This window comes from Spinacia oleracea, chromosome 6, assembly GCF_020520425.1.
Source record: "Spinacia oleracea cultivar Varoflay chromosome 6, BTI_SOV_V1, whole genome shotgun sequence".
In the NCBI taxonomy this organism is placed as follows: domain Eukaryota; kingdom Viridiplantae; phylum Streptophyta; class Magnoliopsida; order Caryophyllales; family Amaranthaceae; genus Spinacia; species Spinacia oleracea.
Genome location: NC_079492.1, coordinates 72,310,901 through 72,328,191, shown reverse-complemented (window position 1 = coordinate 72,328,191; position 17,291 = coordinate 72,310,901). Strand labels below are relative to the sequence as shown.

Below are 17,291 nucleotides of genomic sequence, written 5' to 3'. Positions count from 1 at the left end.
ACAATCAGTAGATAAATGTTCATTTCTAAATTGGTTGAATAAATGAGGATTGCCAAATAATTAGATAAACGTTCATATTCGAATGAGTAGATAAATGTTCATTTCTATATAAATAAATAAATGTTCATTTCCAACGTTCCTAAATGTTCATTTCTGGAATAGTAAATGTTCATTGTCAAATAAATAAATAAATGTTCATTTTCAAAATAGTAAATGTTCGTTTTGGATAGGGGTACAACCAAAAATAACCATGCACTTTGTATTAAATTTCTAGGAAGTGTGCTTAACTTATTTGGTTGAAATTAAGGAATTTGTAATACAAGAAAAGCAAAGATTAAGCCAAATGTCACTATCGATTTCCATCCACCACCATGAAATTTGCTTACATTAATTTTACAAAGAAATATCTAATCGAGGTCTAACCATTTAAGTCTCAAAAGCATTCACGTTACATAACATTAGAGACCCTGAGTCGTCCTGTCAATCTGCATCAAGAATACAATGAAATGATTTGATGAGAAGGCTTTCTGTCGCACAATTAAGATCGACATACTCCGCGCGTGAATGCTTACATGCTTAGTAGTAGTTTACGATCAAAAGATTTTGAGTCTAAACTAGTTTCTGAAATACAAGCAATACAACAATTATAGAAAGCCGAAAACCCAGCCAAAAATATTCGAACAAGAACAGTGAAGAACATTTCACTATCAAAAAAAAAAAAAACAAGAACATTACACTGTGAAGAAAACCTAATACTACGTACATAGAAGAATTAAAACATACATAGCTATTAGCTAGCCCACCCACATTAACACTAAAACAATGACCATATGATCAAACTTCAGTCTTAACTTCCCCATTAATTAGTGGACTTGATTTGTTTCAAAAGGCGAAATAAGACTCTCAACATAAGTTACCGCGTCCCAAATGTTTACTTCACCAGGACAATAAGTATTCCCTTGGATTTGTTCTTGATCATCCTTACTTGGGTCAATCATCATGATCTGTTTCATATTTTGGTGCGTGGAATATTGTTGTATCAAAAACTTGCCTGTGGGAGTGATGCTTAAAACATTCATGACTGGAACATGGATAGAAAACAATTTCTCCCAAGAACTCCAGTCATCGTATTGTTTCAACGTCCAAACATCAGAAACACCATCGCTTGACCGGTTGCATCGTAATGACAAACACCCATTCATTATGAAAAACTCTGCACAACTGTAGTCACTTAACCAATCCATCCAAGGGAATTGTTTCATTTTTTCATTAACTAAATCAAACCCAATAACGCGTTTAGGTCCATCCGTACTATCAGGAAATCGGAGAGACCAATACAGAACATCATTAATCATCGCGGTCTCACCACAGCTTATTGTTTCATAGACGGTAAAAAAGTCATCAAGATCGTATATTCTTTTCCATTTTCCAGTGCTTAATGAAAACACATAAAAATGTAACGAAGATTCATTGTTATTATTACCATGACACAACAACAACGCGACTATCTTGTACTCATTAATTGATGGTATAAAACCAAACCAATGACCTTTAGGGGAGTATTCAGAACTCGGAAATATGATTTCGCGGTGTTGTTGAGGCAGAGAAGGATTGCAAATAAAAAAGAAATGTACATCATCTGAATTTATACCACAAAAGGAAATTAAACCATTACAAGAACCAGCAAACTCACAGTCTGATAAGTGTTCCTGTACACACACATCAAGATTTAAATCCATTTCAACAGGTTCTTTAAGATTGTTGAACTCGTCATAAGGTAATAACATGGACTTGAATGGATTATCAGTAAGAAGGAGTAATTGAAGGGGAAAAGACGAGGAAACATTGAGGTGAGATTTTGCAAATTTAGGACTAGAAATAGTAGAAAGCCACAACTTTGAAACACATTTAAAACGAATCAGAGGTTTTACCGGTAATTTTGGGAGGATGTGGTTTACTATTAGGTGGTCTGGAAGACCTGTATTGTCTGAAAAATCAGCTACAGTTTGCTGCATAAATTTTTCCATGTTGTTCTTTGATTGCTTGCTACTTGACCATTACTAGTTTCTTGGGAATTGCAGGAAGGACAAAGGACAATTAGTTGCTTACTCTTGAGGAATTTGGTGATTGAATTATTATGATGAATAATTGAATATTGTAAGAAAGATGCAAGTTTGAACAATTTGATCAAAGCTACTCCTGTATTCAACTTAATTATAGTAATTTAGTTTATAATAATAGGTTATTTCTTACAACTAATTGTGGTTGTCGTGCAATGCATAACTAACTGCCTGCAAGAATGTCAACTTGATTTTGTTCAACAAAAAATAATTAGTTTTTATGTTGTGATATCAATATTATAACTACAAATGAATGTATAAAATATTCTCTGTGTAGCTAAATTATGCATTAAGGCATAGAAATAAATACAGTTACCGTCCACATCTATGTTACTCAAACGGATAACGTTATATCAGGTTAGCATATATCTAGTATATATGAAACGATAAATCTATGAGATGTTATCTCTTTCAGTCAACAAGAAACCAAACACGACCAACATGTCAAGTGTTAACGATTATAATGGTGTATAAGAACATAAATCCACAAGATATAACGTACTCTACAAGTATAATAATTGAAAGTATAGCAACTAGGCGAAAATAACTTATCATGAATTGAATTATATAATTAGGCAGTGATTGATTATTACTAGTATACAAGTATTTAACCGTAAATAGCTAGTTGAACCTAATAATGTTATATTGAGACAACATGGATATTAAGGTATGAAAAAGTAAATCAGTGATCATGATTGTATTTCTTTTAGTCGGCAAGTAACCAAACATGACTAATATCTCAAGTGTTAACAATCATAATGTTATACTAGTATATCTCTATTTTATAATTATACCACAAGACAATAACGAGACTCGGCAAATGTGAGATTTATAAGTATAGCAACTAGCTGACAATAACTTATCACACCAATTTATCAATAATTAGATTAATATTTAAATTTGATTTACATCTTATAATAGAATTTCAATATATTTCTATGTCCCATGGATATTTCTTATAATATCAAGAAATGTGAGTTGCTTTTATACTTGGAACATGAGAAAACCTTATACTAGTCTAAGTAATTTATTAACCAAAATTTAAGGTTTATTGGATTCTTCAAAAAAAATTCATGCTTGTTTGGATAATTCTTACTCCGTATTATATCAACAAATGTGAGTTGGTTTTATGCTTAGAACATGGACAAAGCAGTCGCCTAAGCTTAAAATTCTCTTCCCTAAATTCTATTCTAATATCACAAGTAATGAAAAGTGCTAAATATAAAATACTAGATTAGATCTCGTGCAAGCACGGATTATGATAATTTTTTTTACAAAATGTTTAATTAAATATCTCTAAACTACTGTATAGTTATAAAAAAATTTAAACATACTCATTTATATTTATTGATCTAATATGCATATTATATATTTCTAATATGCTACTTTGACCGACATATCGAGTGAATATAATTTCCATTATTAATGTACCGATTTGACTAAAATATTATAAAAAAAGTATTTAGCAAAATTATTATTACGTGGTATATATTATTGACATAAATTATAAACTGATATTTTTTCCATACATAGATAGTTTATAAAAGGGTAGAGAATAAAATAAAATAAAATAAAATATATATTTTAGGGAAATATTTTAGGCGGGAAAATTTTACACCAGGAATTGACACGTGTCATTCCTGGTGTCTCTTTTAGTATATAGTAATAGATTGCAAGGTAAATTTTCCAAAACTAACTTATAAAAATGTTAAAAAACTTGCGAGCTACTCGAACACGACTCGGTCAAAACTCGGTCAAAGCTCGACTCGAAAATTTAACGAGTCAAGCTGAGTAACTCGATACTCAATTCGAAAAGCTTGTGAGAAGCTCGACTTATTTATACACTAGTCTTATATGCACGCGATGCGTGCGAATATAAGAAACATATTGTGTTATTACATTTAAACCTGAAATAACATGTAAAAAATATAATATAAATGCGATGCATTCAAATATAAGAAACATATAAGTTAAATAGAGCCTAACGCATATAAACAACAACTAATGTTGAGTTGTTTGCACAACTTGTCACTAATTGTACAAACGAGGGGTGTAAACAAAATAAAGGGATATGACTAGGGAAGAGGGATTCCAACTAGTATAGATATGGAAAGTCAATAAGGTCTCTCTACTCTACTCAAGCATGGTCATTTGACGAATTACAAGTTAGTCTATGTAGCATTGTGCACTACTACAAACCATTCCCACCCGATGGTCATGGTGTGGTTAAAGAGTCTAGCGTCGTGTTTCCTATTTCCTGCCTAGGTTTCTGTGGTCATGGTGACAACTAGCTATATAAAAATGAGGCTCAACACACACTATAATCACGTTCCTAGGGTTAACATGAAGAATGGGCGCTTTCCTGTGTCAGTAGGGAGCGTTTCCAGTGTCAACGCCTCCATGCTTAATGCCTATCTAGGAGAAAAAATATAGTACATGCATCTCTCTTTTGCTTGGGTTTGGAACAAGGAAACAAACAAGCAAGGCATAATCCTAAGGCATCTACAATGCAAGATACAATCAACCAAAGGTATCTAGCAAGCAAGGGTCAACCTAAGGCACCTAACAAGCTCATACCCATCTCAAGCAAGGACATAATCCCACAACAACTAGCAAGCCAAACCAACACCAAACTACACAAGAAGAGAAATTAGCAAATCATGCCATAATTCTACTAGGGTCACCCAACCCCTAGGCCCAAGCTAACTCACACATAGCTACACTTATACCATGTAGATCTAAGTAAACTATACATGAAAACATGATTTTACTATTTTGGGTAAAGTACTTCAACCTAAGGTATGGAATGGGGGATGAACACCAAGAACATACTACTTTGGGTAAAGAACTTCAACCAACAATCACACTAGTAGAAAAAAATGTCATTTATAACGCGCGTAAATAGGGATTTTTCCAGCTTTTTTTAGCGTTGTAATTGTGAGGGATGCAAATAATGGACTTTTATTCTCAGCCAACAAAAACGCTGCAAAAAGACAATACTCATAGCGCGCCCTGTTTCACGCGCGCTTCAAAAAATGTCTTGTTCGCAACGTTTTGTTGTTCATGAGCGTTGCAAAAAGAGATTTTGAAAGGAAATTTCTGACACTATTTGTAACTTTTCTTAACAGTGTACGCTGTAAATAGTCAATTTATTTACCAAAAACGATTACTACAGTAACACATTGGTACTAGTTACTAACCTCCATAACGTTATCATGTAAAACCTATAGTATACTGTAGACACCTACTTTTGTCCCCATTCCCGAAAGGGAAGGTTCGATGATGAAAACATAAATCTCCACTTGACAACGCATCTCCTATAAAATTAACGAATCTCAATTCCCCTTTTCATTTCACCCGAAACCTGCTATTTATAGAAACCTACTAAAAATAGTAACTGCCGTAAAGGGTAGCTTCTAAAAGTGGCAGGTCATAAAAGATAGAAACCTGTCAGAATTAGGTGTTACATTCCGACATAAATCCTAAATGAGATAGAAAACTGCGAGAATCCTATTCCTAATACGATTCGGAAATAAGAGTTACGTATTAATTAAGATCCTAACGAGCCTAGAGTTCGTAACGGGCCCAGACGCATTCCGTCATGAAATTGATACGCGCTAAAAGACTCGATTAAGTCTCAAACACTACGGATTTCAGGAATCCGAATCTGACTAAGAAAACAGCCCAGACCCTATTTTCAACGCCTGGCTCTGGGCGCCGAAATCTTCGGCGCCCAGGCCTGGGCGCTGAAAATACCTGGGTACATGTTTTTTCCTAATTCTTTGTGGATTAGAACTCTGCGATTCTATCTTTCCACGAACTCTTCCCTATAAAGACAGCCGCAAATTTGACGTGAAAAGGACACACACAACACACAATTATATTCTGAGTATTGACTCCAACCCTTAGCCTAAGCCTCACGCTGCGAAATTGTTCACGCGTTCTGTCGCAATCGATCCATAAATCGAACAGAACGTATCCTGTCCCATAATTGAGATTCGTTAAATAAAAAGGAGAAATAGCAAAGTCAAAGTGGTTAGTTTTCTGAGAACCGTGACGCACCTCTCAAGGGTGCGTCGTAACGTGTCCCTTTTCGATGATTTAATTGCTTCCCTCGCCCTTTTTATGAACTGTTAAACTAACTAAATCTTATTGTTCTATCACGCCTAACAAATATAATATTTTCAGGAAATTGGATTATCGTGCTAGGTCCCTTAATGCTACTTAAATCAGATAATCGCGACCGATCTAGTATTATATGTTGCATATTGCTAAAATCAACTCAGATTAGTTTAATAGTTAACGCATGTCCCTTCAATTACTTATGCTGAGCTAGTAAGGATATCCTGCCTCTGGAGTTATCGACGAGCGAAGTACTCCTCTCGGTAGTTACAGTCTCCCGAACCCTCAATCCCTACCTTGCGGGTGTATGTTGAGAGATCCCCACACCAGGGATCACAAGGGTTTTGTCAGTTTTTCTCATTGTCGTTAAAAACTGAATGGCGACTCCTATATTACTAGTCAATTGGATGTAAACTCACAGGAAATCCAATTACACTTGATTGAATAAAAAGAATCGTCACACCCACGAGGGACGAGGTCACGCATTAGCCTCGTGCTTTTTCGACCCCCTCACAGTGACGACTCCACTGGGGATAGTGAAGGAAATACTCGTGCTTGTAGGTAATCAAAATAGCCGAAGGGTGAAACGATCCTACCCCTCGTTTATTTCCCCATCAAGTTGGGACGACCTGAAAATCAGCATATTAATGTGAACGGGCAGAACCGCATAACGAATCTCGGCTCCCTCGGGAGTTGGGACTAAGGATACCTTTTTTCGCCAATAGGGGGGTGCATACGCCGCGCATGTTGCCCACTCGGTACTTGTGCAGGTAGTACACCTATCCCGAACCCAATCGCTCGCTCATTAGGTCCCTCTCGCCTGCATGCCCCCTTGGCTTGCACTTGCGGGTTGGCCTCTTGGGCGAAATTCGTCTGTTGAAGACACTACCTCGACCGGGGCATGTGTTGGATCTACGATAGAAGCGGTACCAAACCAGGCGCAAATAAACTACCCATAGAAGCCAATCATAAACTACGTGACATATTTAATTTTCAAATCCATGTTTGTAATGTAGTTATGTGTAGCGAAATATGTGATTGTGTGTGACAAACTATCCTAGAAAACCAACGACCTTAAAAATTGCCCAAACATTCATAGACTAATTTGCCAAAGAGTTATACCGAAATACGTGTTCCGCAAACGCGAATGATCGCCACAAAAATAAGCGACGCTCGGGATGGCCTGTAACGAATCCCACAAACGCTGCTACGCGTAAAGGACGTTATTAGGCAAGCACGCAAATCGAAGTCGCATAAACAGAAGACAGAAAACGAGAACCAGCCAGGGACGCATTTTCAACGCCCCTGGCTGGGCGCCAGAATTTCTCACGCCCCTCGCTAGGCGCTGAAGTTGCTGCTTGGCCTTCTGGTCAGGCGCAGCAGCCTCGGTGCCCGTGCAAAAGGAAAATACGTAGCACAAAAAAATGTTCGTAAAAAGAATTGCTACGAGGGCGTAAGAAAAGCACTCGATTTTAAAAGCGACTCGTGAAAAAATTAATAACTCTTTGTGTCGTTGTTAGGCCTCCTACGACGACAATGCTCGGCACTAAAAAAACCGAACATGCTAACAACTATGAATGTCACACGGGCAAGTGTTTCGAAAATCCAAAGAATGACCAAAAGAAAAAAAAACCAAAAAGTGTACCAACAAAAGAAAGAGTGAAAAACCAATAGAGAGAGTCGAAGTCTAGACTAAGTAAAGCTTGAAACTTTGGGAACCTAAACTTTAGCTTATCTTATGCCTAGGACTGATCCTGCCACTTGGTGCCGATCAGGGAATCAACGGTTAGCGCGTGTCGAAGATACATCACCAACGTCAGGTTTAGTGACTCCAAGCTCCGTCCGTCGTCCCTCATTTCAAGGATCTCCGCTTCCCCAACCTCGATTCGCACCTTCAAACATGTCCATCGAAGATTTGCGAGACCAGATGGTCCAAATGACCCAACTTATAGGCCAATTGAAAATGGAAAATGAAGCTTTAGCGGCTGCGCAAGCCAAAAATGACCTCGATAACGAGAAGAGGATTGAAAAAATGGTCCTACAGCAAACCATGGGGAGCAAATACTTCTCCCTCGATCCTGAACCTTTTCCTGGCAAACTACCAGAAAAGTTCAGTTTATCTGACTTACCAAAGTTCAAGGCCACGGACAACCCCCGTGATCATCTACTGAGCTTTGTGAATGCCATGAACTTGAAAGGCGTGGACAAGTCCATGTATTTACCTGCCTTTCCTTTGTCCTTGGAACCCGTGCCGCTCAAATGGTACTATCACCAGGACCCTAAGCTCTTCCCCACTTAGGAAGACTTTGTCAATGTCTTCATCAAGCAATACTCGTCGAACATGGATTTCCAAGTCACCATGCGCGAACTGGAAGTTCTCTTCCAAAAGAAAAATGAGGGTTTCACGACCTACTTTTCTAGATGGAGGGATCAGGCGGCCTAGCTAATCAATAGGCCTCCCGAAACAGAATTGGTCCAAAAATTCATTGACAACCTGGACCCGGCTTACAGACAACACCTTAGGTACCTGGGACTTGACATTTTCAAAAGAGTTTATGATGTGGGAATAAAGATCGAGGACGACCTCGCCAAAACCATACAAAGCAAACCCACATATAAAAACAACACCTATAATCGAGGTAACACATCCCAAGCCCAAGAAGTCCATGCTGTAGAAGAGACTCTCGCCCGAAGAAGCCCTGGAAGATGGGTCCGAGACCGAAAGTTTGCCCCACTCGGGTCGACTTTGGTACAAGCCTTTGAAAGACTAACCAATCAAGGAAAGTTGAGACCTATAGGCCCCACCCGTGACCCTCCTCTCAAAAGAAAATATTGGGTCGAAGGTACTTACTGCAAATTCCATCAAGGAAATGGGCATGACACTGAAAACTGCTGGAATCTAAAACATACGATCCAGGACATGATAGAGGATGAAGTGATACCTCTCCCTAACGTTGGCAAACCCAACAACAACAAGAGCCCACTCGGCTCTTGTCACATCTCTCTCGACCAACCAGAGAATTTCGACCCCACGGTGTATATTACACCTCAAGGTGCACCACTCGCTGTGGTCCCTATGGATCGAATCGAGAGAGAAATGTGCGGTGTGTGGAATGATGATGCTGAAGATATTTACCTATCTCAAGTGTCGGGCCAGGACCTCTTCACTGAAACTTGGCCCGGGTATGCTCTCATTGACACCACCCCTCAGGAGCCCGAGGTCGACAACCTCACCCGATCCGGAAGAATATACCAACCGGATATTCACCCACCTCCTATGGACGACCTCCCGGTTAGGCAAACTCCTGAGAATGGACGGCACGCCACCGTCGCAGAAGTCATTGAAAATCCTCTCCTGAAACAACTAAAAAGAACCAAGGCCGAGATTACCATCTGGGATCTCATGTGTACTTCAAAGGAACATCGCGAAAAGCTTATTCGCTCACTTGACCTCATCTCAGTACCTACAGATATCACACCTGACTCATTGGTTAGCCATGTCACGAGAGATGCTGGAGAAAAGGCCATAGTTTTCACTGACAAAGACTTTCCCAAAGAGGGGGGGTGCTCACAATAAAGCCCTTTATCTAGTGGTTGGATGCAAAGGACAAAACATCCCTCTAGCGCTCGTAGATAACGGTTCGGCGGTTAATGTCTGCCCATTGCGAACCGCCCATTGCTTGGGGCTAGGAAACGATGACTTCCAAACCTCCACGCAAGAGGTACGAGCTTATGATAACTCCCGAAGGCCTGTATTGGGAAAAATCAACCTTACCATACAAACCGGGCATGTGGCACGCACCACGGAGTTTCAAATAATCGACATCAAGCCCACTTTCAACCTCCTCTTGGGGCGACCTTTGCTCCATGACTTAGGAGGTGTGGCTTCTACCTTGCACCAAATGGTTAAACTTAACCATAACGGGGTAATACTAGAAATCCGCGCCCCTCCCCTCGACGTCAGTTGTACTATGGTTGGAACGGCCGAAACTGCAGACGACCTTTATGGGTTTCAAATGGAAGAAGCAATCCAGTTCATCGGAGATTATGATCCAGCATTCCTAGACGCGCATGCATCCCGAGTCATCCCTAGAATGCTGTTAGCTCAAGGTTATTTCCTAGGAACCCCATTGGGCATAAGGAAGAAGGAATACACATTCCATCCTTTTCACGACAAATCTACTCCCTTTGGCTTAGGTTATGAACCAACGGAATATTGCTGACCGCCTGTCTAGGCTACGCCTTAACAAAGCCAAACAAACCACCCTCCTTCCCCCGTATCAAAGGACCCTTAACGGGATGTTCATTCGGGAAGGAGAAGAACACCCATGCTGTGATTTGCCTGAACCCTTCGTTCAGGATGGCTTGCTAAAACCCGGATTTGAAATTTTCCATGACTGCCACACCTTGGATGAGGCACCCCACCTCACCAAGACTAAAACAGCTGAAATATTGGACAACCAGGCTGTATGTACATTGTTTAACGAATCGAGGCCTATGGAGAACGAGACTGTGATGACTACCCTAGCTTTACAAGATGAAGGTTTCGATCTAACCCGGTTAATCTCTCCTGCATCAACACTAGAAGAGGTCGAGAACGGATGGGTGAAGACATATCAGTGGGTCAATGCAAAAGGAATGGAATTCAAGATGAGTACCGGTGAAGGACCGAAGTTTTATGAGACTAAACCCCAGTCTTGAAATAGTGCCATGGGAACCAATTCCCGAAACCCACAAAATAAACCACGCTATCCCATTCATATCCCCAAAACCTAAAAAGCCAAACCAGTGTCATCATAAGAGTCAATCCATGCAACCCAGAATCAAAGGAAATCAAAATCCAAAACAATACAAATGTTACCAAAAAAAACAGATTCCATCATACCCTTCACTAACAACACGCACTTCAACCCACCTCAAAAGCCTACACAAAGATCTTCATAACTTCCGCACCCTAACCCCATTTTCAAAACTGTTTCGAGTCGCGAATAGAAAAAATTAATCCGGACAAAAACGCATTTCACGCTAACAGTCAAAAAGCCTCCAAAATAGCCTCAAAATTGGCTTTGAATACGAGCAAAATATCAAGGCACCAAAAAGAAATAAATGCAAGAACATGTGAAGCAAAGCATCAAAAATTGACCGCCCAAGTCATTTTCAACGCCCAGGGCTGGGCGCCGAAATTTCTGACGCCCCAGCCTGGGCGTTGAAACTCTCTGTCTGACAAAAATTTTCTTTTCAGAAGTGCTCGTCATTTTATCCGCACACAACGGAAAAATAACGAACACTTGGGGGGTACAGTACGTATCCAAAGAGGCTTACCAACCAAGAATATAGCCATACAAATTAGTCGAATTTCGAATTTCATATTTTACGCGACTTATGGCAAAAAAAAAATGGCAGATGAAAATAATGATAATACTTCACTCATTAAGTAATATGTTTCCACCTCAGAGCATATCTACCGAAATCCGGCATACTAGAACTTATTCTAAAGCCAGAACTACGCACGACCTGATTCTGACAAGATACGTAGGCAATCCTTACCAAGGATTCGGTCCAATAAAAAAAACAAATATTCTTTGTGCAAAAGTGTTAGACATATAAAAAACATAAAAAGAGGAGAAACAAAATAAATGAAAATGAAAAATAAAAATACGCCTTTATTAAAAAATAATAAGAAGGAAAACAAAGTGCTAAGAATAAAAACAAACACAACTGAAATAAATAGAGGGCACAGACAATGGTGGGAGAAGGATTATTATCATCAACTAGACTAGCCACTGTTTCTACAGGCGGCTGAGCCTTCCTGACCCATACATTGTTCCGGCCTAAAACTGGAACGGGGAGGAACTTCCTTTCGCTTTCGATCAGGACGAGCTTTCACAGTCTTAATACTATAGGTACGAGGTCTGGCAGAATCAGGACCCTCATACTTAACACGAATACGAGGTATCAAAAGCTCAGCCGGCTCCCCATTACGAGCCTCGGCCCTCACATCTTTATCATCGGAGCTCATCCACAACTTGTAGTTTTTAGAAAGACCCACAAAGCCATTTGTAGCTACGGCCCAACGCGGGAGACCATCATAATACTTAGCCCACGCTAGGACCCGTGTTTGTGAAAAGGCCGCTACCTTAGGTGGTACCGTATCAGAAAAGGGGATATCTGCCTTAAACCATATTGACGCATGACTCGGTAAGGGAAAATATAAATGGGACGAGATAGCCCCAACAAAGAAACATAAACCGATACAACAGAACCCCCTGTCATAGTACTCAAACCCCACCATGGTACCACCCACTTAATAGAACAAATGCCATAAGTAAAAAGGGAGGCCCATTCGGCCTCGTCCTAGCCTTGGTGCAAGTATTTTCGGTTACCCAAGGCTATAGGGCGATAATGTTTAGGATCGGCAGGAGCTTCCAAAAGTCTAAGCCGTTCCGCAAGCCAAATCTGCGAAAACAGGTACAATCGAATCAAAAGATTGGAAAAAAAAAAAAAACGGTCCCTGGGGCGCAGTTTCAACGCCCAGGACCAGGCGCCGAAAGTTCCAGCGCCCAGCCCTGGGCGCTGAAACTCAGCCCCAGGCAAAAGAAATATATGCAAAAGTGGCGTATGCGTGCGCAGAGAAGAAAATTGATTACCTGCAGTAATAGTGGGCTTCCCTTAAAATGTTCAGATTTGGCATCCTTCTTCAGCTCATCCGCACTCAGCAAAGTCTCGGCAACAACCAACGGCATGATAGAATAGCAACTTTCCATCTGGCTAATCAAGGGGATCAACCTTATGTCACCGAACTCACCATTGTTATTCGATAGCAAATAGTGATTCAACAAGAAAAATACAAGGGCTCGAATATTCAATTTCTGTTCGGTTATATTCTTACTAGGCCTAAAGTGATGTTTTACAAGTTTTGCCAAGTTAACCTTGTCCTCTACAACAATTTCAGCAAACATGTTATCATCTAGTCCTAGGAAAGGCCTTATGGTTGTTTTACCCTCTTCAATAGTGCCAGGAGTAACAGGAGTAGCATTAGTAGGATAACCAAGGATCGCAGCAAATTCATCGGGCAAAGGACATATTTCGTTGCCCCGAAAGGCAAAAACATGATGATCGGAGTCCCAAAAGCTTAGGGCAGCATGCAGAAAGTTATGATCAATATTAATTTGTTGTAAGCCTAAAAGTGCCTCTAACTGGTATTCTTTTAACAAAGCTTTTTCTGTAGGAGTAAGGGCCCGTAGCCAACGCCTAACAGTCCGTTGGAGTGAGAAAGTAGGGATCGACATGGCAAAAACAATGAGTAATTAAAGCACAGCAAAAAGGAGAGAAAGAATTTGAGAGTGGTGGAAAATAGGGACGTATCTAGCCCCTATATATAGCTGAACGCACCCAATGACATCCTGATCCCATTCGGAAACGTGTTAGGAAATCCGAAAGTCAAATATCACCAGGAAAAGACTTTCAGCGCCCACGGCTGGGCGCCGAAATGTTTAACGCCTGGCCTTGGGCGCTGAAAATGCAGCCCAAGGCCCATATTTCACAAAACACGGAACAGGAAAGGACTTAAGACCATGTTGCTAAACACGAGGCCCTATTGCAAGTAGGATCAAGCCCAAAGCACCTTTAGCTCCCAAATAAGCAAAAATAAACATTAAAACTTGGTCGAAACTTAGACTCGTCTCAGAAAATACTTATGTACACTTTTCAAAAAAAATAAGTTAAATATCATGGTCATTCTTCGAAACACCAAAAATATGTGTCGTCAAGTCGTTGGTTTTCCAAATAAGAAATGTTTGTGTGTTAAAGGATTAACCCGGGCCAAGCTAAAGCCGGATGTCGCCTGAAAACTAAAGTCGCACTCCACGGCTTCGCTAAAGTAGCACACTACTATAAAAGGTCGCTCGCACATACGAGCATGACCCCAAACATGATTACAAGATGCGAAAAACGACCGACGAGCTCCAGTGCTTGGGGGCTCGCGGAAAATAGACTCCAACAAGGAGCGCACAATCGAAATCACATTCCCGAACTGCGCCATACACCATATCATGTTTGAATATCTCAAAAAAAAAACAGGTTCGACCTCAGGGAAAGGTCGTCATTGACACTTGTGCACGGTCCTCTGATCAAAGACCAAGTAGTGGCAAAATTGAGCCGTAAAGACTAGCTCAAACCACGAAACCAGACGGTCGCAAGACAAAGGTCCGTCTGAACACATTGTAAGCCCACGTTCAGGTTACAACTAAATTCGAGCATCCCTCGAAAGAATTCGCTCTTGCAAGAATGGATAAAAAGAAATTCTCAAAAGAAATCACAAAAAACCAAAGAAATAGGAACTTGCCCATCTTCAGTTGGCAAGACCGCGGCAAGCGAATCCCCAAATCAAAAAGACGAATTCAGGTTCGCTCACTTCCAGCGAGCGGGGCGTCCACCCTTAGCGGAAAGGGCTCGCCCACCTTTAGCGGGCGGGGTCTGCGTCACTAGCCGCGCAGGTCCTCAGTTTTCGAAAAAATAAAGTCTTCAAATTTAAAATAGGCTCGCCATCTTCAGCCGGCGGGGTCTACGTCACAAACCACGTAGGTCCTTATTTTCAAAAAAAAAAAAACACAAAACAAATTTCAAAATAGATTCGTCCACTTCTATCGGACGGGGTGTCCACCCGTAGCGGACAGGTTCGCCATCTTTAGCCGGCGGGGTCTACGTCGCAAACCGCGTAGGTCCTTATTTTCAAAAATCAAAAACAGATTCGTCCACTTCTATCGGACGGGGTGTCCACCCTTAGCGGGCAGGCTCGCCATCTTTAGCCGGCGGGGTCTACGTCGCAAACCGCGTAGGTCCTTATTTTCAAAAATCAAAAACAGATTTGTCCACTTCTATCGGACGGGGTGTCCACCCTTAGCGGACAGGCTCGCCATCTTTAGCCGGCGGGTCTGCGCCACTAACCGCGCAGGTCCTTAGTCGCTGCAGCGATAACTTTTTCTGGTTTTCCCTTTTCCAAAAATTAAAAGGATTGGTTTTCCGTTTTTTCCAAAAAAGAGCGATGTGCTGGATTTTCCTTCGTTTTACGTCCCATAAAAACAAGGGGGTTTTCTCGTTTAGCTAGCCCTGAAAATGAGAATCTTTAAAAAACATTTTTACCTCGTGGTTGGGCTTGGCCAGGCCCAATTACACTTTATAGCTTTAATTTCGAAAATATCTGTAGCTACTCCCAATGACAAAGTGAGGGAGTTTCTAAGCCTCTTTAGATACTTCCAATGACAAAGTGAGGGAGTATTCTATACTATTAGTTGACAAATCCCAATGACACGTGAGGGATATGTCGACACTTCAAGTGATGACCCTTAAGTCAAATGTTATCACTCGGGGGCTCGTGAGACCCTCGCAAAACAGGTCACATACACCATAGCTTGTGTGACGCACTCCGTCTAATACTTTGACCATCGTCTTATTCCAAGACTCATTCAAAGTGGGGGCTAACTGTAGACACCTACTTTTGTCCCCATTCCCGAAAGGGAAGGTTCGATGATGAAAACATAAATCTCCACTTGACAACGCATCTCCTATAAAATAAACGAATCTCAATTCCCCTTTTCATTTCACCCGAAACCTGCTATTTGTAGAAACCTGCTAAAAATAGTAACTGCCGTAAAGGGTAACTTCTAAAAGTGGCAAGTCATAAAAGATAGAAACCTGTCAGAATTAGGTGTTGCATTCCGACATAAATCCTAAATGAGATAGAAAACTGCGAGAATCCTATTCCTAATACGATTCGGAAATAAGAGTTACGTATTAATTAAGATCCTAACGAGCCTAAAGTTCGTAACGGGCCCAGACGCATTCCGTCATGAAATTGATACGCGCTAAAAGACTCGATTAAGTCTCAAACACTACGGATTTCAGGAATCCGAATCTGACTAAGAAAACAGCCCAGACCCTATTTTCAACGCCTGGCTCTGGGCGCCGAAATCTTCGGCGCCCAGGCTTGGACGCTGAAAATACCTGGGTACGTGTTTTTTCCTAATTCTTTGTGGATTAGAACTCTACAATTCTATCTTTCCACGAACTCTTCCCTATAAATACAGCCGCAAATTTGACGTGAAAAGGACACACACAACACACAATTATATTCTGAGTATTGACTCCAACCCTTAGCCTAAGCCTCACGCTGCGAAATTATTCACGCGTTCTGTCGCAATCGATCCATAAATCGAACAGAACGTATCCTGTCCCATAATTGAGATTCGTTAAATAAAAAGGAGAAATAGCAAAGTCAAAGTGGTTAGTTTTCTGAGAACCGTGACGCACCTCTCAAGGGTGCGTCGTAACGTGTCCCTTTTCGATGATTTAATTGCTTTCCTCGCCCTTTTTATGAACTGTTAAACTAACTAAATCTGATTGTTCTATCACGCCTAACAAATATAATATTTTCGGGAAATTGGATTATCATGCTAGGGCCCTTAATGCTACTTAAATCAGATAATCGCGATCGATCTAGTATTATATGTTGCATATTTCTAAAATCAACTCAGATTAGTTTAATAGTTAACGCATGTCCCTTCAATTACTTATGCTGAGCTAGTAAGGATATCCTGCCTCTGGAGTTATCGACGAGCGAAGTACTCCTCTCGGTAGTTACAGTCCCCCGAACCCTCAATCTCTACCTTGCGGGTGTATGTTGAGAGATCCCCACACCAGGGATCACAAGGGAACCTACGGCCGTCGTGGTCAAACATAATTGCACTCCCTTTATGTCACGATAACCGGGTTTTGTCAGTTTTTCTCATTGTCGTTAAAAACTGAATGGCGACTCCTATATTACTAGTCAATTGGGTGTAAACTCACAGGAAATCCAATTACACTTGATTGAATAAAAAGAATCGTCACACCCACGAGGGACGAGGTCACGCATTAGCCTCGTGCTTTTTCGACCCCCTCACATATACATTTACACTAACCTCCATAATTAATATCCATAAATAGCAACCTAATGTTATCTTCAAAAACCTGTAGTAAGGGATAGGGTACCCTAGAATGTGACTTGTATAC

At 40.7% G+C, this 17,291-nt stretch overlaps 1 protein-coding gene across 1 annotated transcript; it reads right to left on the bottom strand.

Moving 5' to 3' along the window:
• Window positions 1-344: 344 nt before the first annotated feature.
• Window positions 345-2,187, bottom strand: LOC110786338 (F-box protein At4g22390-like). Its single transcript, XM_021990882.2, has one exon. It carries the CDS (start codon window positions 2,025-2,027, stop codon window positions 864-866), a length of 1,164 nt encoding a protein of 387 aa, XP_021846574.1. The 5' UTR covers window positions 2,028-2,187; the 3' UTR covers window positions 345-863.
• Between the last annotated feature and the right edge of the window lie 15,104 nt (window positions 2,188-17,291).

Coding starts and splice junctions, on each gene's coding strand:
- LOC110786338 (XM_021990882.2), bottom strand. CDS start 2,027: ATGGAAAAATTTATGCAGCAAACTGTAGCTGATTTTTCAGACAATACA.